Here is a 27,749-nt window from a genome sequence, read left to right as displayed (position 1 = left end):
CAGCATCCCTTCCTGTTCAAAACTCTTCAAAGTGTAGGGATAGAGGGCACATACATCAATATTATCAAAGCCATCTATGAAAAACCCACCGCAAATATCATTCTCAATGGAGAAAAACTGAAAGCTTTTCCGCTAAGGTCAGGAACACAGCACGGATGTCCATTATCATCTCTGCTATTCAACATAGTACTAGAAGTCCTAGCCTCAGCAATCAGACAAAAAAAGGAAATTAAAGGCATCCAAATCGGCAAAGGAGAAGTCAAACTATCACTCTTCGCAGATGATATGATACTATATGTGGAAAATCCAAAAGACTCCAAAACTGCTAGAACTTGTACAGGAATTCAGTAAAGTGTCAGGATATAAAATCAATGCACAGAAATCAGTTGCATTTCTCTACACCAACGACAAGACAGAAGAAAGAGAAATTAAGGAGTCAATCCCATTCACAATTGCACCCAAATCTATAAGATACCTAGGAATAAATCTAACCAAAGAGGCAAAGAACCTGTGCTCATAAAACTATAAAGTACTCATGAAAGATATTGAGAAAGACACAAAGAAATGGAAAAATGTTCCATGCTCCTGGATTGGAAGATTAAATATTGTGAAAATGTCTATGCTACCCAAAGCAATCTACACATTTAATGCAATTCCTATCAAAATACCAGTCATTTTTTTTCAAAGAAATGGAAAAAATAATCCTAAAATTTATATGGAAGCAGAAAAGACCTCGAATAGCCAAAGGAATATTGAAAAAGAAAGCCAAAGTGGGTGGCATCACAATCCCGGACTTCAAGCTCTATTACAAAGCTGTCATCATCAAGACAGCATGGTTCTGGCACAAAAACAGACACATAGATCAATGGAACAGAATAGAGAGCCCAGAAATAGACCCTCAACTCTATGGTCAACTAATCTTCGACAAAGCAGGAAAGAATGTCCAATGGAAAAAAAGACAGCCTCTTCAATAAATGGTGTTGGGAAAATTGGACAGCCACATGCAGAAAAATGAAATTGGATCATTTCCTTACACCACACACGAAAATAGACTCAAAATCGATGAAGAACCTCAATGTGAGAAAGGAATCCATCAAAATCCTTGAGGAGAAGACAGGCAGCAACCTCTTCGACCTCAGCTGCAGCAACATCTTCCTAGGAACATCGCCAAAGGCAAGGGAAGCAAGGGCAAAAATGAACTATTGGGATTTCATTAAGATCAAAAGCTTTTGCATAGCAAAGGAAACAGTGAACAAAACCAAAAGACAACTGACAGAATGGGAGAAGATATTTGCAAATGACATATCAGATAAAGGGCTAGTGTCCAAAATCTATAAGGAACTTAGCAAACTCAACACCCAAAGAACAAATAATCCAATCAAGAAATGGGCAGAGGACATGAACAGACATTTCTGCAAAGAAGACATCCAGATGGCCAACAGACACATGAAAAAGTGCTCCACATCACTCGGCATCAGGGAAATACAAATCAAAACCACCATGAGATATCACCTCACACCAGTCAGAATGGCTAAAATTAACAAGTCATGAAATGACAGATGCTGGCGAGGATGTGGAGAAAGGGGAACCCTCCTACACTGTTGGTGGGAATGCAAGCTGGTGCAACCACTCTGGAAAACAGCATGGAGGCTCCTCAAAATGTTGAAAATAGAACTACCCTATGACGCAGCAATTGCACTACTGGGTATTTACCGGAAAGATACAAACGTAGTGATCCAAAGGGGCACGTGCGCCCGAATGTTTATAGCAGCAATGTCCACAATAGCCAAACTATGGAAAGAACCTAGATGTCCATCAACAGACGAATGGATAAAGAAGATGTGGTATATATACACAATTGAATACTATGCAGCCATCAAAAGAACTGAAATCTTGCCATTTGCGACGACGGTATCATCCTTAGCGAAATAAGTCAATCAGAGAAAGACAACTATCATATGATCTCCCTGATATGAGGGAGAGGAGATGCAACATGGGGGGTTAAGGGGGTAGGAGAAGAGTAAATGAAACAAGATGGGATTGGGAGGGAGACAAACCATAAGTGACTCTTAATCTCACAAAACAAACTGAGGGTTGATGGGGAGAGCGGGGTTGGGTGAGGGGGGGTGGGGTTATGCACATTGGGGAGGGTATGTGCTATGGTGAGTGCTGTGAAATGTGTAAACCTGGCGATTCACAGACCTATATCCCTGGGGATAAAAATATATTATATGTTTATAAAAAATAAAATTAAATTAAAAAAAAAAAACATATTTTCTAGACACCCAAATACATCCCAGAAAAGGCAAAAATGCAAAATTCAAGAAAAGTACAAGAAATTGTTCTTTATTATGTGGACAGTGTTCGGATCTGAATGGAAGAACAATGCTATCTATACTACTAATTATGGCTTGAATTATGTGCCCCCAAAATGCATATTAAAGTCGTAACACCCAATACCTCAGGATGTGACTCTACTCGGAAACAGCATCTCTACAAAGATAATCAAGTTAAAATGTGGTCATTAGAGTGGCCCCTGATCCAATAAGACTGGCAGCCTCATAAAGAGGAAATATTTAGAGAAAGCCATGCATTCAGGGAGAATGCCAAGTGAAGATGAAGGAAGGGATCAGGGCGACGATTCTATAAACCAAAGAATACCAAAAACTGCTAGCAAATCACCAGAAGCTAGACGAAAGACATGGATTATATTATTCACAACCCTTAGAAAGATCCAAACCTACTGACACTTTGATCTCAGATTTCCAGAACTATGAGGTAATGAATTTCTGTTGTTAAAGCCACACAGTTGGTGGTACTTTGTTATGGTAGTCCTATAAACCAGGAGCAAAATCTTACATAAACAAGCTTTCAATTGTTGATAAACAACCAATGTTCTTAGGGTTCAGAGAAGTGTCACATAATTGACACTCCATGTCCCTCCAACCAATGACACACACACATGCATGCACACACACATTATGAAAACCAAAAATCATTAACAATTATTTATAAAACAAAATTATATTTACCTCCTTCATTAAAATTTTCAACATATTCTGAATATGTACTATGAGCCATTCAGAGTATAAGGTTCAGGGCAGAAAAAAGTTAACAAGATCCAATCCCTACTAGATGGGAATTTGTAATCAAGTTTCAATCTTCCCATTCAGAATACCCACAGCACTTGATGATTGTGATGCAATATTACTTTTGCTGTTTGTTTTGTGTTCAACTGAATCTGCTCCCTAATAATTTCTTCATAGAAGACCTCCTCTCTGACAAGGACTAAGTTCTGTGAGCATGTCACATAGATACAGGTACATGATAAACATTCAATAATTAATGATTTATCAAAAAGTCAAATTATATCTGTTTTATCCCAAAAGAAATCATATCTGAAAAGTCATTTTATAAAGTATAAATGGTCATTAGTATTACCATTATACCATTAAATAATCACTTATAGCAATAAAAACATAGCATTTCATTTTCAAATATTTCCAAGTTAATTCTTTAAAAAGTGATTTTTCCCCTGACAACTTATTCCATTATGATGAAATATTAAATGGGTTGAATCACACCAAATGAACAGATGAATTAGATTCTGAAACAATCTAAGACAAATTCAAAAGCAATTGTCTTTAATATACTCACCACTTTCAAAGCAAGCATCAAAGATAAGATGTCCTTTTTTGGGCTGTCCACAGTATCCAGACGGAAGCACCATATATTTGCTCACATTCCCTCCAATGGAATCGTCATTTCCCACATCACTGCCTATTAACAAAAAAAAAAAAAAAAAAAAAAGGCTCATGTTTAACAGAAATCAAAATACATTTAGGAATATAAATCCAATGAGATTTTTATTATTAATTATTAAGCCTCAGTTTTTCCCATTCACTATTAAGGAATGGTAAATGAAAATACCTAGCATGACCACTAAAATCCAAAAGATGTCCATTAAATTGCACCAAGTATTTAATAAGTAGTTAATATACTTAAACTCTCATAAATGTTCAGTTAGGGGAGCCTGGGTGGCTCAGTTAAACATCTGCCTTCAGCTCAGTTCATGATCCCAGGGATCAAGGTCCCTGTTCAGTGGGGAGTCTGCTTGTCCCTCATCCTTCACCTCCCCCCAACCTTGTGTGCGCTCTCGCTCTCTCTCTCTCTCTCTCTTGCACGTGCCTGCTTGCTCTCTCAAATAAATCTTTTTTAAAAAGAACTGTTTAATTATTTTAATTCAAATAAAACAATAATTCTATAACTAGCATTATAACTTCCTAATGTTCCACAACCAGAAATAATTTGAGAACTACTGAATTAACAAATAAGTTATACTGTTGGTGGGAATGCACGCTGGTACAGCTACTCTGGAAAACAGTATGGAGGTTCCTCAGAAAGTTGCAAATAGAGCTAATCTATGAACCAGCAGTTGCACTACTAGGTGTTTACCCCAAAGATATAAATGTAGTGATCTGAAGAGGAACCTGCACTCCAATGTTCATAGCAGTAATGTCCACAATAGTCAAACTGTAGAAAGAGCCAAGATGTCCATCGAAAAATGAATGGATAAAGAAGGTGTTTTATATATATATATCTATATCTCTACACTCTCTCTCACACACACACACACACACACACAAAGGAATATTACACAGCCATTAGAAAGGATGAATACTTACCATTTACATTGATGTGGATGGAATTGGATGGTAATATGCTGAGTGAAATAAGCCAATCAGAGAAAGACAATTATCATACAGCTTCACTCATATGTGGAATACAAGAAAGAGTGCAAAGAATCATAGGGGAAGGGAGGGAAACTGAATGGGAAGTCATCAGAGGGAGAAAAACCGTAAGAGACTCTTAACTATAGGAAACAAACTGAGGGATGCTGAAGGGGAGATGGGTTGGGGGTATTTGGGGTATTTGGGTGATGGGCATTAAGGAAGTCACATGATGTGGGAGAAGTGGGTATTATAGGAAACTGATAAATTACTAAACACTATATCTGAGAAATTACTGAACACTATATCTGAAACTGTATGTTGGCTAATTGAATTTAAATTTTAAAAAATAAATTACACTTTTTAATAGGAACTTTAAATTTTTTTTTTTAATTTTAGAAGTTTCACTTCTAGGTGGATGTAGAAAGTTGAAAAAAATCATAGCTTCCACCTTAGTAAGATAATCCCCAAAAGGAACAAAATCATAACTTATAAAAATCTATTGGAAAATGGAGGTTGCAGGGCAACAATAATCTGATATCCAAGGAAAGTCAGGCCCCACCAAAAGCACTTTATGGCAGAGCACAAGAGGAAGAAAGGCCGGGTGCCATACAAATGGTAAAAAGAATGAAGCTAAATTTTTTTTTAACTGTCAAAAGCCAAGTACAGGAAATAGAGTATAGACCCTCTGAGCATCATAGACATAAAGGGAATTCACACCCACTGCCAGACTCTTCTATATATGCCTCCATCAGGTGTTTAGGAGAAAGATTAGGAGCAGGGAAGAAAACTAGAAAATGCCTTTCATTGTAATGCAAGAATGGAGAAGGGGATGGCCTTTTGTTACAGAAAAGGCATGAAGCCCTATCAATATCATTTTCCTCTATGGAGAAGAAAAAGACCTTAAGCCACTGGGGGACAAGTAGCAAACCTTAAAACCCCACTACACAAATAAGACTCCAAACAGGAGGAAGAACAGAAAAAAAAAAATATATATATATATATCCTCTATATATGGAGGAGGGGAAGAAAAAACTGTCTCACACAAGACCCAACAATGATTCAAGGCAGAGAGGAAAGAGGGAAGACAGATGGGATCATTGAAAAACTCCACCCCAAGACCACAGCATATAGGACCTGCCTAAAGTTAGGTTCTGGTCTTCAGCTAGACCAAGACAACAGAAATACTCTTGTTCCCTCAATACTAAGATAGCAAGCACTAAAATACAACTGTCATCTACTGCTAGGGATAAGACAAAGGCATGGAAATAAACTCTGTCTGTGGAAGGAGTACCCAGCAAAGGACAAAAGTTTAGGGTGGAGCAGATCAATGAGGGAAAACTCTCAATCACTCTAGACCTTTCCCTTAAGAATAAGGTAACCCTAAAGACTCCACCAAAAATTACTAGAACTGATGAATGAATTCAGTGAGGTCACAGGATACAAAATCAATATACAGAAACCTGTTGCATTTTTATATAAAACTGATGAAGTAGCAGAAAAAGAAATTAAGAAAACAACCTCATTTTACAATTATACCAAAAGTAGTAAGATACCTAGTAATAAAACTAACCAAGGAGGTATAAGACCTGTACTGTGAAAACTATAAAACACTGATGAAAAAATTAAAGATGATACATATAAATGGAAAGATAGTCCATGCTCACAGATTGGAAAAACAAGTATTGTTAAAATGCCTATACTACCGAAAGCAATCTACCGATTTAATGCAATCCCTACCAAAACACTAACAACATTTTTCACAGAAATAGAACAAATAATTCTAAAATTTGCATGAAACCACCAAACACCCTGACAACCAAAGCATTCTTGAAAAAGGAAAACAAAACTAGAAGTATCACAATCCCAGATTCAAGATATACTGCAAAAGCTGTAGTAATAAAAACAGTACCAGCACAAAAACAGATACATAGATCAAGAGAACAGAATAAAGAGCCCAGATATAAATCCATGATTATTTGGTCAGTTAATCTTTGACAAAGGAGGCAAGAATATGCAATGGGAAAACGAAGTCTCTTCAAAAAAGGGTGTTAAGAAAACTGGGCAGCTATATATAAAAGAATGAAATTGGACCACTTTCTTACACCATACTCAAAAATAAACTCAAAATGGACTTAGGACCTAAATGTGAGATTTGAAACCATAAAAAATCCTAGAGGAGAGCACAGGAAGCAATTTCTCTGACATTAGCCACAACAACATTTTTCTAGATATGTCTCCTCAGGCAAGAGAAATAAAAGCCAAAACAGGGCACCTGGGTGGCTCAGTGGGTTAAACCTAGGCCTTCAGCTCAGATCATGATCTCAAGGTCCTGGGATCGAGCCCCGTATCAGGCTCTCTGGTCAGCAGGGAGAGTGCTTACCCACCCCCTCTGCCTGCCTCTCTGCCTACTTGTGATCTCTCTCTCTCTCTGTCAAATAAATAAATAAAATCTTAAAAAAAAAAAAAAGCCAAAACAAACCTTTGGGACTATATTAAAATAAAAAGCTTCTATACAGCAAAGGAAAACACCAACAAAACTAATAGCATACTGAATGGGTAAAGATATTGGCAAATAACATATATGATAAAGGGTTGATATCCAATATATATAAAGAACTTATAGAACACCACCCAAAAAACAATCCAATTTAAAAATGGGCACAAGACATGGACAGACATTTCTCCAAAGAAGACATAAGATGACCACCAGACATGTGAAAAGATAGCCCAACATCACTCATCATCAGGAAAATGCAAATCAAAACTGCAATGAAATATCATCTAACACCTGTCAGAATGGTTAATTCAAAAACACAAGAAACAAGTGTTCACAAGAATGTGGAGAAAAGGGAACCATCATGCACTGTTGGTAAGAATACAAACTGGTATGGCCACTATGGAAAACAGTATGGAAGTTCCTCAAAAATTAAAAATAGAACTACCATATGATCTGGTAATTACTCTACTGGGTACTTCCCCAAAGAATACAAAACACTAATTCAAAAAGATATGTACACTCCTATGTTTATTGCCGCATAATTTACAATAGCCAAATTACAGAAGCAACCCAAGACTCCATCAACAGATGAATGGATAAAAAACATTTGATATATAGATATAATAGAATCTTACTCAGCCATAAAAAAGAATTAAATCTTACCATTTCCAACAACATAGATGGATCTAGAATATATAATGCTAAGCAAAGTAAGTCAGAGAAAGACAAATACCCTATAATTTCACTTATATGTGGAATTTCAGAAACAGAACAAATGAATAAAGGAAAAAAGAGGCAAAAGAACAGACTCTTAAATACAGAGAACAAAAGGATGATTACCAGAGGGGAGGAAGGTGAGGGGATAGGTGAAACAGGTGAAGGGGATTAAGAGTACACTTACTCTGATGATGAGCACTGAGTAATGTATAGAATTGTTGAATCACTATATTGTATACCTGAAACTAATATAATACTACACATTAATTATACTGGAATTTAATTTTTTTAATTTTTAATTTTAAAAACAAAGAAATAAAATATTAAAGTAACTCAAGAAGAATTTGAAGCCAGTGATAAGCTCAAAATAACCATAAAAACAATGAAATTTAACCCAGCTTAACTCATGACTAAATTTACATAAGCCCTCACACAAACAGCCAGGAGAAGAGGTATATCCATTTGCAGTGACAAATGGTATTTCTTTTTCTTTTTTAGGATTTTATTTATTTATTTGACAGACAGAGATCACAAGTAGGCAGAGAGGCAGGCAGAGAGCGGGGAGGAAGAGCCCACATGGGGCCCCAAGCTGGGTATGGAGCCTACTTAGGGTTCTCTATCTCTCTTACTCTTCCCCACCAATCCCTAAAATAAGTTAATAAATACTTTTTTAATTAAATAAAGTAACTAAGACTAATATGCTACAGCCTCTGGTGGAAAAGGACAAAATGCATGAAAAATGGGGAATTTCAGCAGAGAGATGCAAACTACAATAATGAGCCAAAAATACATGCTTAAACTAAAAAAATACAGTAACAGATATAAAAAATTTCTTCACTGTACTCATCAGTAAACTTGACACAGATGAGGAAAGAATTAGTGAACTCTAGATCAATAGAAATAAGCTAAACATAAACACAAAGATTAAAAAAAGAAAAGAAAAAGAAAAAACATGGCATCCAAAAGCTGCAGAACAATATCAAATGATCTAACATATATATAACTAAAATTCCAGAAGAAGATGAGAGTGAGTGGAGCAGAAAAACTATTTGAATAGATAACACCTAAGATTTTCCGCAATTAATGAAAAATATCCAGCTACAGACTTAAGAAGCACCAACCAAAATATTTATTTTTAAAACTTTATGTATCATATATGAAAATCCAAGCAGAGGCAAAATCACAGATAAATCAAAGATAAAAATTACAGAATTACCGTGCACTACTCATTAAGAAACTGTGCAAACCAGAAGTCAAGAGGATGACATCTTTAAATTATTGAAAGAAAAATAGCTTTAAAAAATTAATGCAGGTATTTTGAGGAAAACAAGAGATGAGAGAATTCATTATCAGCAGTCTGGTATTATAAGATAGGTTAAAGAAAGTTCTTCTGGCCTAAAGAAAATGATAATAGATATAGAAATGATAAAGAAATGATAATAGATATAAGATAATAGATATAAGCTAAGATCCACACAAAGAAATTAGACTTTAGAAATATTATAAATGACGGTAAATACAAATATTCTCATCTTTAATACACCCAGATAATAAATGACTATCTAAAGAAAAAATAGTAGCAATGTATTACGAGATTATACCACAGGTAGAAGTCAAATAAATAGCAAGAGTAACACGAAAGATGGGAGGAAGGAATCAGAAGTATGTTGTTTTAAGTTTCTTAAATGAAATATAAAACTGTATAATATTGTTTGAAAGTAGGTGAATTATAATAAATTAAAGATGTATACTGAAAAGTCAAACACTATAACAAAGGTCACGAATTAGCCAAAAGTAAAGATAAAATGAAATCAAAACAAACAGCCAATCAATCTAAAAGAAGGCAGAAAACAAAAGAGAAAGGGAACAAAGACCAGATGAAGCAAACAGACAAAATCCAGCACATTATAGTCTATTTATCAATGTTAAATGGTATATACTGACACTCTGCTTGGAAAGATAAAGGAATGGTTTATATACATTATTCTCCACTTCTCTAAGAATTTTTGTTAGTTCTATTATTATAATTATTCTCTTGAGACGGTTATCATTGCGGAGCAGTATTCTTACAGGGAATTCTGGATATTTGTTGAGGTGTTTCTTTGTTTTCATAATGGTGAAAGAATAGTGATGTCATTTGTAGGGTGGAGACCAGAAATGCTAGATGTAGTGCAAAGTAGAGGAGAGTCCAGGAAAACTTTCAAATGTCCTATACAGATACTAATATATGTAAAAATCCTATTTTTAATTCTGTGAGCTTAGAACCTACCTCCATTAAACACATTTTGTGTAGCTTTAATAAATATACATTTTTCTAAGAACATAACTTAGAAACCAAGAAAGGATTATATTTTATTTGCTCAGAATTTTACCCAGTATTACCATTTTAGAAAATCATGCCACCAAAAGCATTACCACATACTATATTTGATTCATTAATATTCCTATATCAATTAATATTAGTAGCAGTTGTGTTTATAGGAATTCTACACACAAATTCAAACATTACAAGTCTATTGTGTTTTCCCAATGCCTAGATATATGCATATCCCTGTTTCAAATTGTGGGTAAATCCTACTCACCCTATAGACCAACATACAATGTCATCTCCTCTGGGAAGTCTTACCAGAACCTTCCCAAAGTGATTGTTCCTCTCTATTCCCACAGCATCTTGTTTATACCTTTATTATAGCATTATTACCTTTTTATTATTAATTATGTGTGTCATTTTACCCCTAGTAATTGTGGTTTCTCATCAGAAGAATCTAATGCCTTATCTTATTATCACTACTTTCCCTCCCTCTCCATCTCAGGTATGACACAATTCTTGGCATAATGTCAGTAATCTATAAATATTCATTGAGTATTTATAAAATATTTGGAAATTTTTGAAATATTCAAATATTTATAAAATATAAAATATGAATTTAAGATATTTATAAAATACAAATTTAGGAGCTAAATTTTATTTCAATGTTGAATATTAGTTTTTGTATGTCTGTTAAGAGCACAAGGAATATGTGATATATTTTAAATTCATCAAAAAAAACAAAGAGCAAAAAAGGGAGAGATAGGTAAACCATAAAACAGACTCTTAGCTACAGAGAACAAACTGAGGATTGATGGAGGGGATGTGGGTGATGGGATACGTTAAATGGGTGATGAGTATAAAGCAGGGCACATGTTGTGATGAGCACTTGGTAATGTATGTAAGTGATGAATCACTAAATTCTAGTCCTGAAAAGAGTATTACACTGTATGTTAACTGGAATTTAAATAAAAACTTGAAAAAAAAAAACAACAACAAAGATAGGTTCAAGCATTTCATAAAAAAAAAATACATGATTCAAGAAGCAGCGGAAAGTGTCAAACTAATAACCCCACCTACCTAAAACACTATTTAGATTTTACCATGGACATCATTGCTAATATTTGAAATGAGATATAGTCACATACATTGATATAGAGACTTACTAATGAACCATGAGGTTCTTTTGGGTTTTTTATCCTTATTAACATATCCCGACAATAACATGTTGATCTTAAATGAGGGCATAAATGTTTAACATTTTATTTACCTTTTGCAAATTTTTTTATTTAAATTCAATTAATTACGGCACCTGGGTGGCTCAGTTGGTTCAGCAACTGCCTTCAGCTGAGGTCATGATCCTGGAGTCCCAGGATCGAGTCCCGCATCAGGGTTCCTGCTCAGCAGGGAGTTGACTTCTCCCTCTGACCTTCCCCCCTCATGCTTGCTCTTTCTCATTCTCTCTCTGTCTCAAATAAATAAATGAAATCTTTAAAATAAATAAATAAATTCAATTAATTAACATAAAATATATTAGTTTCAGAGGTAGAGTTCAGTGATTTATCAGTATTACATAATACCCAGTGCTCATTACATAATATGCCTTCCTTAATGTTTATCACCCAGTTACCCCATGCCCCAACTCAGGTCCCCTCCAGCAATTCTCAGTTTGATTTCAATAATTAAGAATCTCTTATGGTTTGTCTCCCTCTATGATTTTGTCTTGTTTTATTTTTCCCTTCCTTCCTCTATAATCCTGTTTTGTTTTTTAAATTCCATATCTCAGTGAGATCATATGATAAATGTCTTTCTCTGAATGATTCTGAATGACTTCACTAAGCATAATACGCTCTAGTTCCATACATATTGTTGCAAATGGCAAAATTTCATTTTTTTGTTGGCTGAGTAGTATTCCATTGTATATATGTATATATCACATCTTCTTTATCCATCCGTCAATGGACACCTGGGCTTTTTCTATAGTTTTGTTATTGTGGACATAGCTGCTATAAGCATTGGGGTGCAGGTGCCCCCCCAAAGTTGTGATTCTTTGGGGTAAATACCCAGTAGTCCAATTGCTGGGTTGTAGGGTAGCTCTATTTTCAACTTTTTGAGGAACCCATATACTGTTTTACAGAGTGGATGTACCAGCTTGCATTCCCACCAACAGTGTAAGAGGGTTCCCCTTTCTCCATATTTTCACCAACATCTGTCATTTGCTGACTTGTTAATTTTATCCATTCTGACAGTAAGAGGTGATATCTCATTGTGTTCTTCTTTTTTTTTTTTTTTTTTTTTTTTTTTTAGGATTTTATTTATTTGACACAGAGAGGCAGGCAGAGAGAGAGGGGGAAGCAGGCTCCCCACCGAGCAGAGAACCCAATGCAAGGCTTGATCCCAGGACCCTGAGATCATGACCTAAGTTGAAGGGAGAGGCTTAACCCACTGAGCCACCCAGGTGCCCCCTCATTGTGGTTTTGATTTGTATTTTCCTGATGCTGAGTGATGTTGAGCATTTTATCATACGTCTGTTCTTTAAGATGTGAAGTCACTGGACACTAGCAGCTCTGTATTATATTAGCAGCATTTTCTTAATCAGATAGTTTACTTCCTTTGACATGATCACTGCTTAATTGATTAATTTATAAAATATGGAGGGAAACTAAAAGATTAAAATAAAAATAAATAGCACATTTACATTTACAGTTTGTTAAAATAAATAGTTATTTTTCAGACCATAATGCTTTGAAACCTGAACTCAATCCCAAGAGGAAATTTGGAAAGAACTCAAATACATGGAGGTTAAAGAGTATCCTGCTAAAGAATGAATGGGTCAACCAGGAAATTAAAGAACAATTTTTTTTTTAAATTCATGGAAACAAATGAAAATGAAAACACAACTGTTCAAAACCATTGGGATGCACCAAAAGCAGTCCTGAGAGGAAAGTATACAGCAACACAAGCCTTTCTCAAGAAACAAGACAGGTCTCAAATACACAACCTGACCTTACACTTAAAGGAGCTGGAGAAAGAGCACCAAATGAAGCCTAAACCTAACAGGAGAAGAGAATTAATAAAGATTAGACCAGAAATCAATGAAACACAAACAAAAAGTACAATAGAACAAATCAATGAAACTAGGAGCTGGTTCTCTAAAAGAGTTAAAATAAACAGTTGTGATAAAAATGAGACCAAATAGGGGCACTTGGGTGGCTCAATGAGTTAAGCCCAAGCCTCTGCCTTGGGCTCAGGTCATGATCCTAGGATCCTGGGATCCAACCCTACATCGGCTCTCTGCTCAGCAGGGAGCCTGCTTCCCCCTCTCTCTGCCTGCCTCTCTGCCTACTTGTGATCTCACTCTCTCTGTCAAATAAATAAATAAAATCTTTTAAAAAAAATTTAAAAAAAAAAAAAAGATACCAAATAGTAAAAGATCATAAAACATGTAGTATACCAACACAAAGATGTAAAAGGGAATAGGGTGAACTAGAGTACATGTTAATGAATTTGAATTCATAATGAATTTATTGGTTTATCATTTGAATATAGAAGGTAGGAGATACAGTTATTTGTTCTCAGAAAAATCATATTTCAATTATATTACACATGCATATAAAATGATTAAAAATCATTTACAGTATTTACAATACCACAAAATAACCCAAGGTGGCATGGAATAATTGGAAAAGTTGTTATAAATAATAGGTTTTAATTTCTTGACTTCTGTTCATTTTAATGTTTATCCAAATAGCTGTTTTTTCCCATACTTTTGAATCCAGACTCTTCATTCTTATTTTATAATACTCCCACATTTATTTAAGACAGCATGAATTAGCAGTAAGAATTTGGATTTTAAAGTAACATAGACTTGAGTTCAAATCTACCTAACCCAGGGGCGCCTGGGTGGCTCAGTGGGTTAAGCCGCTGCCTTCGGCTCAGGTCATGATCCCAGGTCCTGGGTTCGAGCCCCGCATCGGGCTTTCTGCTCAGCAGGGAGCCTGCTTCCTCCTCTCTCTCTGCCTGCTTCTCTGCCTACTTGTGATTTCTCTCTGTCAAATAAATAAATAAAATCTTTAAAAAAAAAGAAAGAAAGAAATTCTCATTATAAAAAAAAAAAAAAAATCTACCTAACCCAGATACATGCGCAGGGTAACCTTTGTTAAGTAATTTAACCTAACCTCTGAGTCTGCACAGCATTTGCTAATGCTGTTCTGAAGTTACAGAAAATAGACATAAATCTCCTAGAATACAGAACTTACTCTGTAAGCAGTTGGTTATTATTATCATCATTATCATCATCATCATCATCATTATTATTATTAAGATACGTGTATTTGAAAAAAGAATATTTAACAAAAAGAATAAAAGATTTAAACCTATAAAATATAAGGGAGGATTCAGAAAGGATGGGAATAATTTAAATTGAAATCCATAAAGAATGTCTTAGGGAGAGTCTTTAAAGTAAACACTGAATACTGTAGCATCCAATTAAATGACATACCATAAAACATCCTCATTATAGTATGTAAAATATTTGCCTCCAAACATAGAGCCAGAGTAACAAAATGAATTTTCCTCTTTAAAGATGTTAGAAAGAGAGAAAAGAGAAATTTTAAAAATGAGGTTCAAGGAAAGAATGATCTCAACTTATTGTTGTTATTATTTACATGCCTTTGTAAAATACTCTACGGATAACAAATATTTAGCAATAAAAATTATGAACATATTTTGTGGAGGGAAAAACAAAGAAAGATATATATCTATCTAGCATGTACCTGAAGAAATAATACAATAATTGTATCTTATTTTACTCTGATAAATAGGTTACTGAGACATCTAGAAATAGACTTTAGGGTGGCATAGAATTTTTGAAATTTAAGTGGGGCATGTAGATGATAGATATGGCGAAGGCTAAATTTGTTCCATTTTTACATGGAAAATATAGTAGACCTCCTTATCTAAGGAAAATAAATTCCAAAATCCCCAGGGGATGCCTGAATATACCATGTTTTTTCCTATACATACATAAATAACTATGATAAAGCTATATTTATAAGAGGTACAGTAAGAGATTAATAATAAAATACAATTATAACAATATACTGCAATAAAAGTTACCATGGCTCTTGACAACCTCAGCATTTAAGTCAAGAACTTTCACCTTCTCACTTAAAGGAAGCTCTTTATAGCTTTTCTCTGGCATATGCAAATTGCCAGCATAATTACTCTTGCAATTTGAGGCCATTATTAAGTAACATAAAGGCTCAGGTCAATACAAGCACTATGATGTAGTGAATCTTATAACTGACACTGCTACTAAATGACTAACAGGCAACCTATACAATGTAAATACACTACAGGGATGACTCACATCCCAGGCAGTTTTGGCAAGAGATTGCATCATGCAACTCAGAATGGCGCACAATTTAAAGCTTATGAATTGTGTATGTCTGGTTTTCCATCATACATTTTTTAGACCACAGTTGACCACAAATAGTTAAATCATAGAAAGCTGAACCAAGGACGATGGTGACAATGCTGTATACTGAAGTTACAATTAATTAACATCAGTTAAAAATGAGAAAAACAACTTATTAATTAAAAACTGACCTTTATCTAAAACATGTATTCCACCTCTCAGACTAAAACACCTTCAAAGAAGTAACAAATCACACCTGTGTATAAGTGACACGCAGTTAAAGGGATCTGTCAGAAGTTCCATTTTAAAGTCATATTTCCAAGACTTCATAATTTTGGGAAAAAAATTACATGAAAGATGAGACTAAAACCAGAAATTCTGAGCCAAGGAAGTAAATCTAAAATTCCTACTTAAGGGGGGAGAAGTCAAGAAGGTGGAGAAGTAGCAGGCTGAGACGACATCAGATAGCAGGAGATCAGCTAGATAGCTTATCAAACCATTCCGAACACCTACAAATCCAACAGGAGATTGAAGAGAAGAAGAGCAACAATTCTAGAAACAGAAAATCGACCACTTTCTGAAAGGTAGGACCGGCAGAAAAGTGAATTCAAAGGGACAGGAAGATATACCCGTCGTGGGGAGGGACTGGCTCCCAGCAAGCAGTGGAACAATGGAGCACAAAATCAGGACTTTTAAAAGTCTGCTCCACTGAGGGACATCACTCCAGAGGCTAAACCAGGGTGAAGCACACACAGGGTCAGCGTGGCCCCTGGTCCCGCGGGATCACAGAAGGATTAGGGGTACCTGAGTGTCGCAGAGCTTGCAGGTATTAGAGTAGACAAGCTGGCTACAGAGACAGAGCTGAGGAGTGAGCTCTCAACTTGGGGTTACCTTGAACTGTATTCCGTGGCACAGGCCACTGCTCTGTGAGTGGGGTCCCCACAAGATCCGGGGAGACACCCCTGGAAGAGATCAGGGATCTGTGGGGTTTGGAGACTCCCAGCAGAGCTGTGTGCGAGAGCCAAAGACACTTAGTCACAGGCCGAGTGAGTCAGAGTGCAGCCGGAGGCCAGGGAGATGGGAGTAATTTAGTGCTTTTCTCTAAGCGCGGCCAGAGGCCAGGGAGATAGGAGTGATTGAGCACTTCTCTCTGAGGGCACACTGAGGAGAGGGGCCTAAGCTCTCGGCTCCTCAAAACTGGAGATTGGGAGGCTGCCATTTTCATTCCTGTCCTCTGGAACTCTACGGAAAGCGGAAAGCGTTCAGGGAACAAAAGCTCCCAAAAGCGAACACAAGCAGATTACTTAGCCTGGCCCCTGGTAAGGGCGGTGCAATTCCAACTCCCACAACGACACTTGAGAATCACTACAATAGGCACCTCCCCCAGAAGATCAACAAGAAATCCAGCCAAGACCAAGTTCACTTACCAAGGAGAACAATGGAATTCCAGAAAAGGAGAAAGCAAAGCATGGAATTCATGGCATTCTCCCCATGATTCTTTAGTCTTGCAGTTAATTAATTTTTTTTAATTTATTTTTTTTCTTCTGCTAATATTTTAACTTTTATCCTTTCCTCTTTTAACCTTTTTTAACTAATGTATGTTAATACATTTCATTAATAAAAAATAATGATCTTTTTTGAACCTTCATTATTATAATCATATTTTATCCTTCATTGTATCTAACATTATTTTTTGTATACACATAGGGTTTTTTCCTCCAAAAAATTTGGGGTACAACTTCGTCTAATAGATCAAAATATGCCCTAAATCTAGCTCCGGGCTTGTTCTAGTCTCCAGCCCAAGAAAATTCTCTCCTTTCTTTTTCTTTATTCTCCCAACCAACTTACTTTATCAACTCCTTTTTTATAAATTTGAAAAAAAAATCTTTTCTTTTTCATCTTTATAGGCATATTCATTGTGTTTATCCTTATACAGTTTTTGTGTTTACCCTTCATTGTGTTTACCCTTATATATGTTTTTCATAAATTAAAATTTTGGGAGGTACTTTCTTCTAAGAGACCAAAATACTCCCAAAATTAAGTGGGTGACCCTGTTCTAGTCACCAGTCTAATATATATTTTTTTTTCTTTTTTATATTTTTTATATTTACTTTTTTAATTTTTTTTTTCTAAACTTCTATTTATCCCCTTTCTCCCTGCCACAATTTGGGGTCTCTTCTGATTTGGATAAAGCACATTTTCCTGAGGTCTTTGCCACCCTTCTAGTATTTTATTTCCTCATTCATATATTATTATCTGGACAAAATGACAAGGCGGGAAAAACTCACCACAAAAAAAAGAGCAAGAGGCAGTACTGAAGGCTGGGGACCTATCAATACGGATATTGGTAATATGTCAGATCTACAGTTCAGAATGACCATTCTCAAGGTTCTAGCCAGACTCAAAAAAGGCATGGAAGATATTAGAGAAACCCTCTCCAGAGAGATAAAAGCCCTTTCTGGAGAAATAAAAGAACTAAAATATAACCAAGTTGAAATCAAAAAAGCTATTAATGAGGTGATATCAAAAATGGAGGCTCTTGCTGCTAGGATAAATGAGGCAGAAGAAAGAATTAGTGATATAGAAGACCAAATGACAGAGAATAAAGAAGCAAAGCAAAAGAGAGAAAAACAACTACTGGACCATAAGGGGAGAATTCGAGAGATAAGTGATACCATAAGACGAAACAACATTAGAATAATTGGGATTCCAGAAGAAGAAAGGGAAAGGGGAGTAGAAGGTATATTGAAGAGAATTATTGTAGAGAATTTCCATAATATGGAAAAGGGAACAAGCATCGAAATCCAGGAGGCACAGAGAACCCGCCTCAAAATCAATAAGAATAGGTCCACATCGCGTCACCTAATAGCAAAATTTACAAGTCTTAGCGACAAAGAGAAAATCCTGAAAGCAGCCCAGGAAAAGAAGTCTGTAACATACAATGGTAAATTATTAGATTGGCAGCAGACTTATCCACAGAGACCTGGCAGGCCAGAAAGAACTGGCATAATATATTCAGAGCCCTAAACGAGAAAAACATGCAGCCAAGAATACTATATCCAGCTAGGCTACCATTGAAAATAGAAGGAGAGATTAAAAGCTTCCAGGACAAACAAAAACTGAAAGAATTTGCAAACACCAAACCAGCTCTACAGGAGATAGTGAAAGGGGTCCTCTAAGCAAAGAGAGACCCTAAAAGTAGTAGATCAGAAAGGAACAGACACAATATACAGTAACAGTCACCTTACAGGCAATACAATGGCACTAAATTCATATCTCTCAAACATTACCCTGAATGTTAATGGGCTACATGCCCCAATCAAAAGACATAGGGTATCAGAATGGATAAAAAAAACAAAACCCATCAATATGCTGCCTACAAGAAACTCATTTTAGACCCAAAGACACCTCCAGATTTAAATTGAGGGGGTGGAAAACCATTTACCATGCTAATGGACATCAAAAGAAAGCTGGGCTGGCAATCCTTATATCAGATCAATTAGATTTTAAGCCAAAGACTATAATAAGAGATGAGGAAGGACACTATATCATACTCAAAGGATCTGTCCAACAAGAAGATCTAACAATTTTAAATATCTATGTCCCCAACGTGGGAGCAGACAACTATATAAACCAATTAATAACAAAATCAAAGAAACACATTGACAATCATACAATAATAGTAGGGGACTTTAACACTCCCCTCACTGAAATGGACAGATCATCCAAGCAAAAGATCAACAAGGAAATAAAGGCCTTAAATGACACACTGGACCAGATGGACATCACATATACATTCAGAACATTCCATCCCAAAGCAACAGAATACACATTCTTCTCTAGTGCACATGGAACATTCTCCAGAATAGATCACATCCTCGGTCCTAAATCAGGTCTCAACAGGTATCAAAAGATTGGGATCATTCCCTGCATATGTTCAGACCACAATGCTCTGAAGCTAGAACTCAATCACAAGAGGAAATTTGGAAAGAACCCAAATACATGGAGACTAAACAGCATCCTTCTAAAGAATGAATGGGTCAACCAGGAAATTAAAGAAGAATTGAAAAACATCATGGAAACAAATGATAATGAAAACACAACGGTTCAAAATCTGTGGGACATAGCAAAGGCAGTCCTGAGAGGAAAATATATAGCGGTACAAGCCTTCCTCAAGAAACAAGAAAGGTCTCAGGTACACAACCTAACCCTACACCTAAAGGAGCTGGAGGAAGAACAGCAAAGAAAGCCTAAACCCAGCAGAAGAAGAGAAATTTTTTAAAGATCAGAGCAGAAATCAATGAAATAGAAACCAAAAAAACAATAGAACAAATCAATGAAACTAGGAGCTGGTTCTTTGAAAGAATTAATAAGGATTGATAAACCCCTGGCCAGACTTACCAAAAAGAAAAATGACCCAAATAAATAACATCATGAAGGAAAGAGGAGAGATCACAACCAACACCAAAGAAATACAAACAATTATAAGAACATACTATGAGCAAATCTACAGCAACAAATCTGACAATGTGGAAGAAATGGATGCATTCCTACAGACATATAAACTACCACAACTGAACCAGGAAGAAAGAGAAAACCTGAACAGACCCATAACCAGTAAGGAGATTGAAACAGTCATCAAAAATCTCCAAACAAACAAAAGCCCAGGGCCAGACGGCTTCCCGGGGGAATTCTACCAAACATTTAAAGAAGAACTAATTCCTATTCTCCTGAAACTGTTCCAAAAAATGGAAATGGAAGGAAAACTTCCAAACTCATTTTATGAGGCCAGCATCACCTTGATCCCAAAACCAGACAAGGATCCCATCAAAAAAGAGAATTACAGACCAATATCCTTGATGTACACAGATGCGAAAATTCTCACCACAATACTAGCCAATAGGATCCAACAGTACATTAAAAGGATTATTCACCACGACCAACTGGGATTTATTCCAGGGCTGCAAGGTTGGTTCAACATCCACAAATCAATCAATGTGATACAATACATTAATAAAAGAAACAACAAGAACCATATGATACTCTCAATAGATGCTGAAAAAGCATTTGACAAAGTGCAGCATCCCTTCCTGTTCAAAACTCTTCAAAGTGTAGGGATAGAGGGCACATACATCAATATTATCAAAGCCATCTATGAAAAACCCACCGCAAATATCATTCTCAATGGAGAAAAACTGAAAGCTTTTCCGCTAAGGTCAGGAACACAGCACGGATGTCCATTATCATCTCTGCTATTCAACATAGTACTAGAAGTCCTAGCCTCAGCAATCAGACAAAAAAAGGAAATTAAAGGCATCCAAATCGGCAAAGGAGAAGTCAAACTATCACTCTTCGCAGATGATATGATACTATATGTGGAAAATCCAAAAGACTCCAAAACTGCTAGAACTTGTACAGGAATTCAGTAAAGTGTCAGGATATAAAATCAATGCACAGAAATCAGTTGCATTTCTCTACACCAACGACAAGACAGAAGAAAGAGAAATTAAGGAGTCAATCCCATTCACAATTGCACCCAAATCTATAAGATACCTAGGAATAAATCTAACCAAAGAGGCAAAGAACCTGTGCTCATAAAACTATAAAGTACTCATGAAAGATATTGAGAAAGACACAAAGAAATGGAAAAATGTTCCATGCTCCTGGATTGGAAGATTAAATATTGTGAAAATGTCTATGCTACCCAAAGCAATCTACACATTTAATGCAATTCCTATCAAAATACCAGTCATTTTTTTTCAAAGAAATGGAAAAAATAATCCTAAAATTTATATGGAAGCAGAAAAGACCTCGAATAGCCAAAGGAATATTGAAAAAGAAAGCCAAAGTGGGTGGCATCACAATCCCGGACTTCAAGCTCTATTACAAAGCTGTCATCATCAAGACAGCATGGTTCTGGCACAAAAACAGACACATAGATCAATGGAACAGAATAGAGAGCCCAGAAATAGACCCTCAACTCTATGGTCAACTAATCTTCGACAAAGCAGGAAAGAATGTCCAATGGAAAAAAGACAGCCTCTTCAATAAATGGTGTTGGGAAAATTGGACAGCCACATGCAGAAAAATGAAATTGGACCATTTCCTTACACCACACATGAAAATAGACTCAAAAATGGATGAAGGGGGGGGAGGAGTCAAGATGGCGGAGAAGTAGCAGGCTGAGACTACTTCGGGTAGCGGGAGATCAGCTAAATAGCTTATCTAAAGATTGCAAATACCTACAAATCCAACGGGAGATTGAAGAGAAGAAGAACAGCAATTCCAGAAACAGAAAATCAACCACTTTCTGCAAGGTAGGACTGGCGGAGAAGTGAATCCAAAGCGACGGGAAGATAGACCGCGGGGGGAGGGGCCGGCTCCCGGCGAGCGGCGGAGCAACGGAGCAAAATCAGGACTTTTAAAAGTCTGTTCTGCTGAGGGACATCGCTCCAGAGGCTTAACTGGGGTGAAGCCCAGGCGGGGTAAGCGCGGCCTCAGGTCCCGCAGGGTCGCAGAAGGATCGGGGGTGTCTCAGTGTCGCAGAGCTTACCGGTATTAGAACGGGGAAGCCGGCTGCAGAGACAGAGCCGAGGAGTGACTCTCAGCTCAGGGTTGAACCTTGAACCGGTCGCAGGCTCGGTCAGCTCGGAGCGCGGCCGGAGGCCAGGGTGACGAGAATCATTTGGCACTGTTCTCTGAGGGCGCACTGAGGAGTGGGGCCCCGGGCTCTCGGCTCCTCCGGGCCGGAGACCAGGAGGCCGCCATCTTCATTCCCGTCCTCCGGACTCTACGGAAAGCGCTCAGGGAACAAAAGCTCCCGAAAGCAAACCCAGCAAACCCGAGCGGATTACTCAGCGCGGCCCGGATAAGGGCGGTGCAACTCCGCCTGGGGCAAAGACGCTTGAGAATCACTACAACGGGCCCCTCCCCCAGAAGATCTACGGGAAACCCAGCCAGGACCAAGTTCACCTACCAAGGAGAGTGGCGGAATTCCAGAGGAGAAGAAAGCAAAGCACGGAACTCATGGCTTTCTCCCCATGATTTTTTAGCCTTGCAGTTAATTTAATTTTTTTTTTCTTTTTCTTTTTCAATTTTTTTTTCTTTTTCTCTTCTTCTGCTAAATTTTTTTTTAACTTTTACCATTTTCTTTTTTTTAACGTTTTTTAAATAGTTTATCTAATATATATATATTTTTTTTCCTCTTTTTATATTTATTTCTTTATCGGCTTTCTTTTTTTTTAATAGTTTTTTTTTCTTTTTTTTTCTTTCTTTCTGAGCCCCTTTTTATCCCCTTTCTCCCCCCTCACAATTCAGGATCTCTTCTGATTTGGCTAAAGCATATTTTCCTGGGGTTGTTGCCACCCTTTTAGTATTTTACTTGCTCCTTCATAAACTCTTATCTGGACAAAATGACAAGGCGGAAAAATTCACAACAAAAAAAAGAACAAGAGGCAGTACCAAAGGCTAGGGACCTAATCAATACAGACATTGGTAATATGTCAGATATAGAGTTCAGAATGATGATTCTCAAGGTTCTAGCCGGGCTTGAAAAAGGCATGGAAGATATTAAAGCAACCCTCTCGGGAGATATAAAAGCCCTTTCTGGAGAAATAAAAGAACTAAAATCTAACCAAGTTGAAATCAAAAAAGCTATTAATGAGGTGCAATCAAAAATGGAGGCTCTCACTGCTAGGATAAATGAGGCAGAAGAAAGAATTAGCGACATAGAAGACCAAATGACAGAGAATAAAGAAGCTGAGCAAAAGAGGGACAAACAGCTACTGGACCACGAGGGGAGAATTCGAGAGATAAGTGACACCATAAGACGAAACAACATTAGAATAATTGGGATTCCAGAAGAAGAGGAAACAGAGAGGGGAGCAGAAGGTATATTGGAGAGAATTATTGGAGAGAATTTCCCCAATATGGCAAAGGGAACAAGCATCAAAATCCAGGAGGTTCAGAGAACCCCCCTCAAAATCAATAAGAATAGGTCTACACCCCGTCACCTAATAGTGAAATTGACAAGTCTTAGTGACAAAGAGAAGATCCTGAAAGCAGCCCGGGAAAAGAAGTCTGTAACGTACAATGGTAAAAATATTAGATTGGCAGCAGACTTATCCACAGAGACCTGGCAGGCCAGAAAGAGCTGGCATGATATATTCAGAGTACTAAATGAGAAAAACATGCAGCCAAGAATACTATATCCAGCTAGGCTATCATTGAAAATAGAAGGAGAGATTAAAAGCTTCCAGGACAAACAAAAACTGAAAGAATTTGCAAATACCAAACCAGCTCTACAGGAAATATTGAAAGGGGTCCTCTAAGCAAAGAGAGACCCTCAAAGTAGTAGATCAGAAAGAAACAGAGACAATATACAATAACAGTTACCTTACAGGCAATACAATGGCACTAAATTCATATCTGTCAATACTTACCCTGAATGTTAATGGGCTAAACGCCCCAATCAAAAGACACAGGGTATCAGAATGGATAAAAAAACAAAACCCATCTATATGTTGCCTACAAGAAACTCATCTTACACCCGAAGACACCTCCAGGTTTAAAGTGAGGGGGTGGAAAAGAATTTACCATGCTAATGGACATCAGAAGAAAGCAGGAGTGGCAATCCTTATATCAGATCAATTAGATTTTAAGCCAAAGACTATAATAAGAGATAAGGAAGGACACTATATCATACTCAAAGGAACTGTCCAACAAGAAGATCTAACAATTTTAAATATCTATGCCCCTAACGTGGGAGCAGCCAACTATATAAACCAATTAATAACAAAATCAAAGAAACACATCGACAAGAATACAATCATAGTAGGGGATTTTAACACTCCCCTCACTGAAATGGACAGATCATCCAAGCAAAAGATCAACAAGGAAATCAAGGCCTTAAATGACACACTGGACCAGATGGACATCACAGATATATTCAGAACATTTCATCCCAAAGCAACAGAATACACATTCTTCTCTAGTGCACATGGAACATTCTCCAGAATAGATCACATTCTTGGTCCTAAATCAAGTCTCAACCGGTATCAAAAGATTGGGATCATTCCCTGCATATTTTCAGACCACAATGCTCTAAAGCTAGAACTCAATAACAAGAGGAAATTTGGAAAGAACCCAAATACATGGAGACTAAACAGCATCCTTCTAAAGAATGAATGGGTCAACCAGGAAATCAAAGAAGAATTGAAAAAAATTATGGAAACAAATGATAATGAAAACACAACAGTTCAGAATCTGTGGGACACAACAAAGGCAGTCCTGAGAGGAAAATATATAGCGGTACAAGCCTTTCTCAAGAAACAAGAAAGGTCTCAGGTACACAACCTAACCCTACACCTAAAGGAGCTGGAGAAAGAACAAGAAAGAAACCCAAAACCCAGCAGGAGAAGAGAAATCATAAAGATCAGAGCAGAAATCAATGAAATAGAAACCAAAAAAACAATAGAACAAATCAACGAAACTAGGAGCTGGTTCTTTGAAAGAATTAATAAGATTGATAAACCCCTGGCCAGACTTATCAAAAAGAAAAGAGAAAGGACCCAAATAAATAAAATCATGAATGAAAGAGGAGAGATCACAACGAACACCAAAGAAATACAGACAACTATAAGAACATACTATGAGCAACTCTACGCCAACAAATTTGACAATCTGGAAGAAATGGATGCATTCCTAGAGACATATAAACTACCACAACTGAACCAGGAAGAAATAGAAAGCCTGAACAGACCCATAACCAGTAAGGAGATTGAAACAGTCATCAAAAATCTCCAAACAAACAAAAGCCCAGGGCCAGACGGCTTCCCGGGGGAATTCTACCAAACATTTAAAGAAGAACTAATTCCTATTCTCCTGAAACTGTTCCAAAAAATAGCAATAGAAGGAAAACTTCCAAACTCATTTTATGAGGCCAGCATCACCTTGATCCCAAAACCAGACAAGGATCCCAACAAAAAAGAGAATTACAGACCAATATCCTTGATGAACACAGATGCAAAAATTCTCACCAAAATACTAGCCAATAGGATTCAACAGTACGTTAAAAGGATTATTCACCACGACCAAGTGGGATTTATTCCAGGGCTGCAAGGCTGGTTCAACATCCGCAAATCAATCAATGTGATACAACACATTAATAAAAGAAAGAACAAGAACCATATGATACTCTCCATAGATGCTGAAAAAGCATTTGACAAAGTACAGCATCCCTTCCTGATCAAAACTCTTCAAAATGTAGGGATAGACGGCACATACCTCAATATTATCAAAGCCATCTATGAAAAACCCACCGCAAATATCATTCTCAATGGAGAAAAACTGAAAGCTTTTCCGCTAAGGTCAGGAACACGGCAGGGATGTCCGTTATCACCACTGCTATTCAACATAGTACTAGAAGTCCTAGCCTCAGCAATCAGACAACAAAAGGAAATTAAAGGCATCCAAATCGGCAAAGAAGAAGTCAAACTATCACTCTTCGCAGATGATATGATACTCTATGTGGAAAACCCAAAAGACTCCACTCCAAAACTGCTAGAACTTGTACAGGAATTCAGTAAAGTGTCAGGATATAAAATCAATGCACAGAAATCAGTTGCATTTCTCTACACCAACAACAAGACAGAAGAAAGAGAAATTAAGGAGTCCATCCCATTTACAATTGCACCCAAAACTATAAGATACCTAGGAATAAACCTAACCAAAGAGACTAAGAATCTATACTCAGAAAACTATAAAGTACTCATGAAAGAAATTGAGGAAGACACAAAGAAATGGAAAAATGTTCCATGCTCCTGGATTGGAAGAATAAATATTGTGAAAATGTCTATGCTACCTAAAGCAATCTACACATTTAATGCAATTCCTATCAAAGTACCATCCATTTTTTTCAAAGAAATGGAACAAATAATCCTCAAATTTATATGGAACCAGAAAAGACCTCGAATAGCCAAAGGAATATTGAAAAAGAAAGCCAAAGTTGGTGGCATCACAATTCCGGACTTCAAGCTCTATTACAAAGCTGTCATCATCAAGACAGCATGGTACTGGCACAAAAACAGACACATAGATCAATGGAACAGAATAGAGAGCCCAGAAATGGACCCTCAACTCTATGGTCAACTCATCTTCGACAAAGCAGGAAAGAATGTCCAATGGAACAAAGACAGCCTCTTCAATAAATGGTGTTGGGAAAATTGGACAGCCACATGCAGAAAAATGAAATTGGATCATTTCCTTACACCACACACGAAAATAGACTCAAAATGGATGAAGGATCTCAATGTGAGAAAGGAATCCATCAAAATCCTCGAGGAAAACACAGGCAGCAACCTCTTCGACGTCAGCCGCAGCAACATCTTCCTAGGAACATCACCAAAGGCAAGGGAAGCAAGGGCAAAAATGAACGTTTGGGATTTTATCAAGATCAAAAGCTTTTGCACAGCAAAGGAAACAGTGAACAAAACCAAAAGACAACTGACAGAATGGGAGAAGATATTTGCAAATGACATATCAGATAAAGGGCTAGTGTCCAAAATCTATAAAGAACTTAGCAAACTCAACACCCAAAGAACAAAGAATCCAATCAAGAAATGGGCAGAGGACATGAACAGACATTTCTGCAAAGAAGACATCCAGATGGCCAACAGACACATGAAAAAGTGCTCCATATCACTCGGCATCAGGGAAATACAAATCAAAACCACCATGAGATATCACCTCACACCAGTCAGAATGGCTAAAATTAACAAGTCAGGAAATGACAGATGCTGGCGAGGATGCGGAGAAAGGGGAACCCTCCTACACTGTTGGTGGGAATGCAAGCTGGTGCAACCACTCTGGAAAACAGCATGGAGGTTCCTCAAAATGTTGAAAATAGAACTACCCTATGACCCAGCAATTGCACTGCTGGGTATTTACCCTAAAGATACAAACATAGTGATCCGAAGGGGCACGTGCACCCGAATGTTTATAGCAGCAATGTCTACAATAGCCAAACTATGGAAAGAACCTAGATGTCCATCTACAGACGAATGGATAAAGAAGATG

The 27,749-nt window shown here is 37.0% G+C and overlaps 1 protein-coding gene across 3 annotated transcripts in view; it reads right to left on the bottom strand.

Moving 5' to 3' along the window:
* Positions 1 to 27,749, bottom strand: part of LOC125096937 (BEN domain-containing protein 5) — a 1,594,254-nt gene that overhangs the window by 1,374,005 nt on the left and 192,500 nt on the right. For all 3 annotated transcript variants that reach the window (XM_047724116.1, XM_047724117.1, XM_047724115.1), the window contains exon 2: positions 3,658 to 3,780. In XM_047724116.1, coding sequence (XP_047580072.1) covers positions 3,658 to 3,780 — 123 coding nt within the window. The remainder of the gene's footprint in view (positions 1 to 3,657; positions 3,781 to 27,749) is intronic.

This window comes from Lutra lutra, chromosome 4 (assembly GCF_902655055.1).
Source record: "Lutra lutra chromosome 4, mLutLut1.2, whole genome shotgun sequence".
NCBI lineage: Eukaryota > Metazoa > Chordata > Mammalia > Carnivora > Mustelidae > Lutra > Lutra lutra.
Note: the sequence above shows the minus strand (reverse complement) of the source record. Positions and strands in the feature narration are given on the sequence as shown.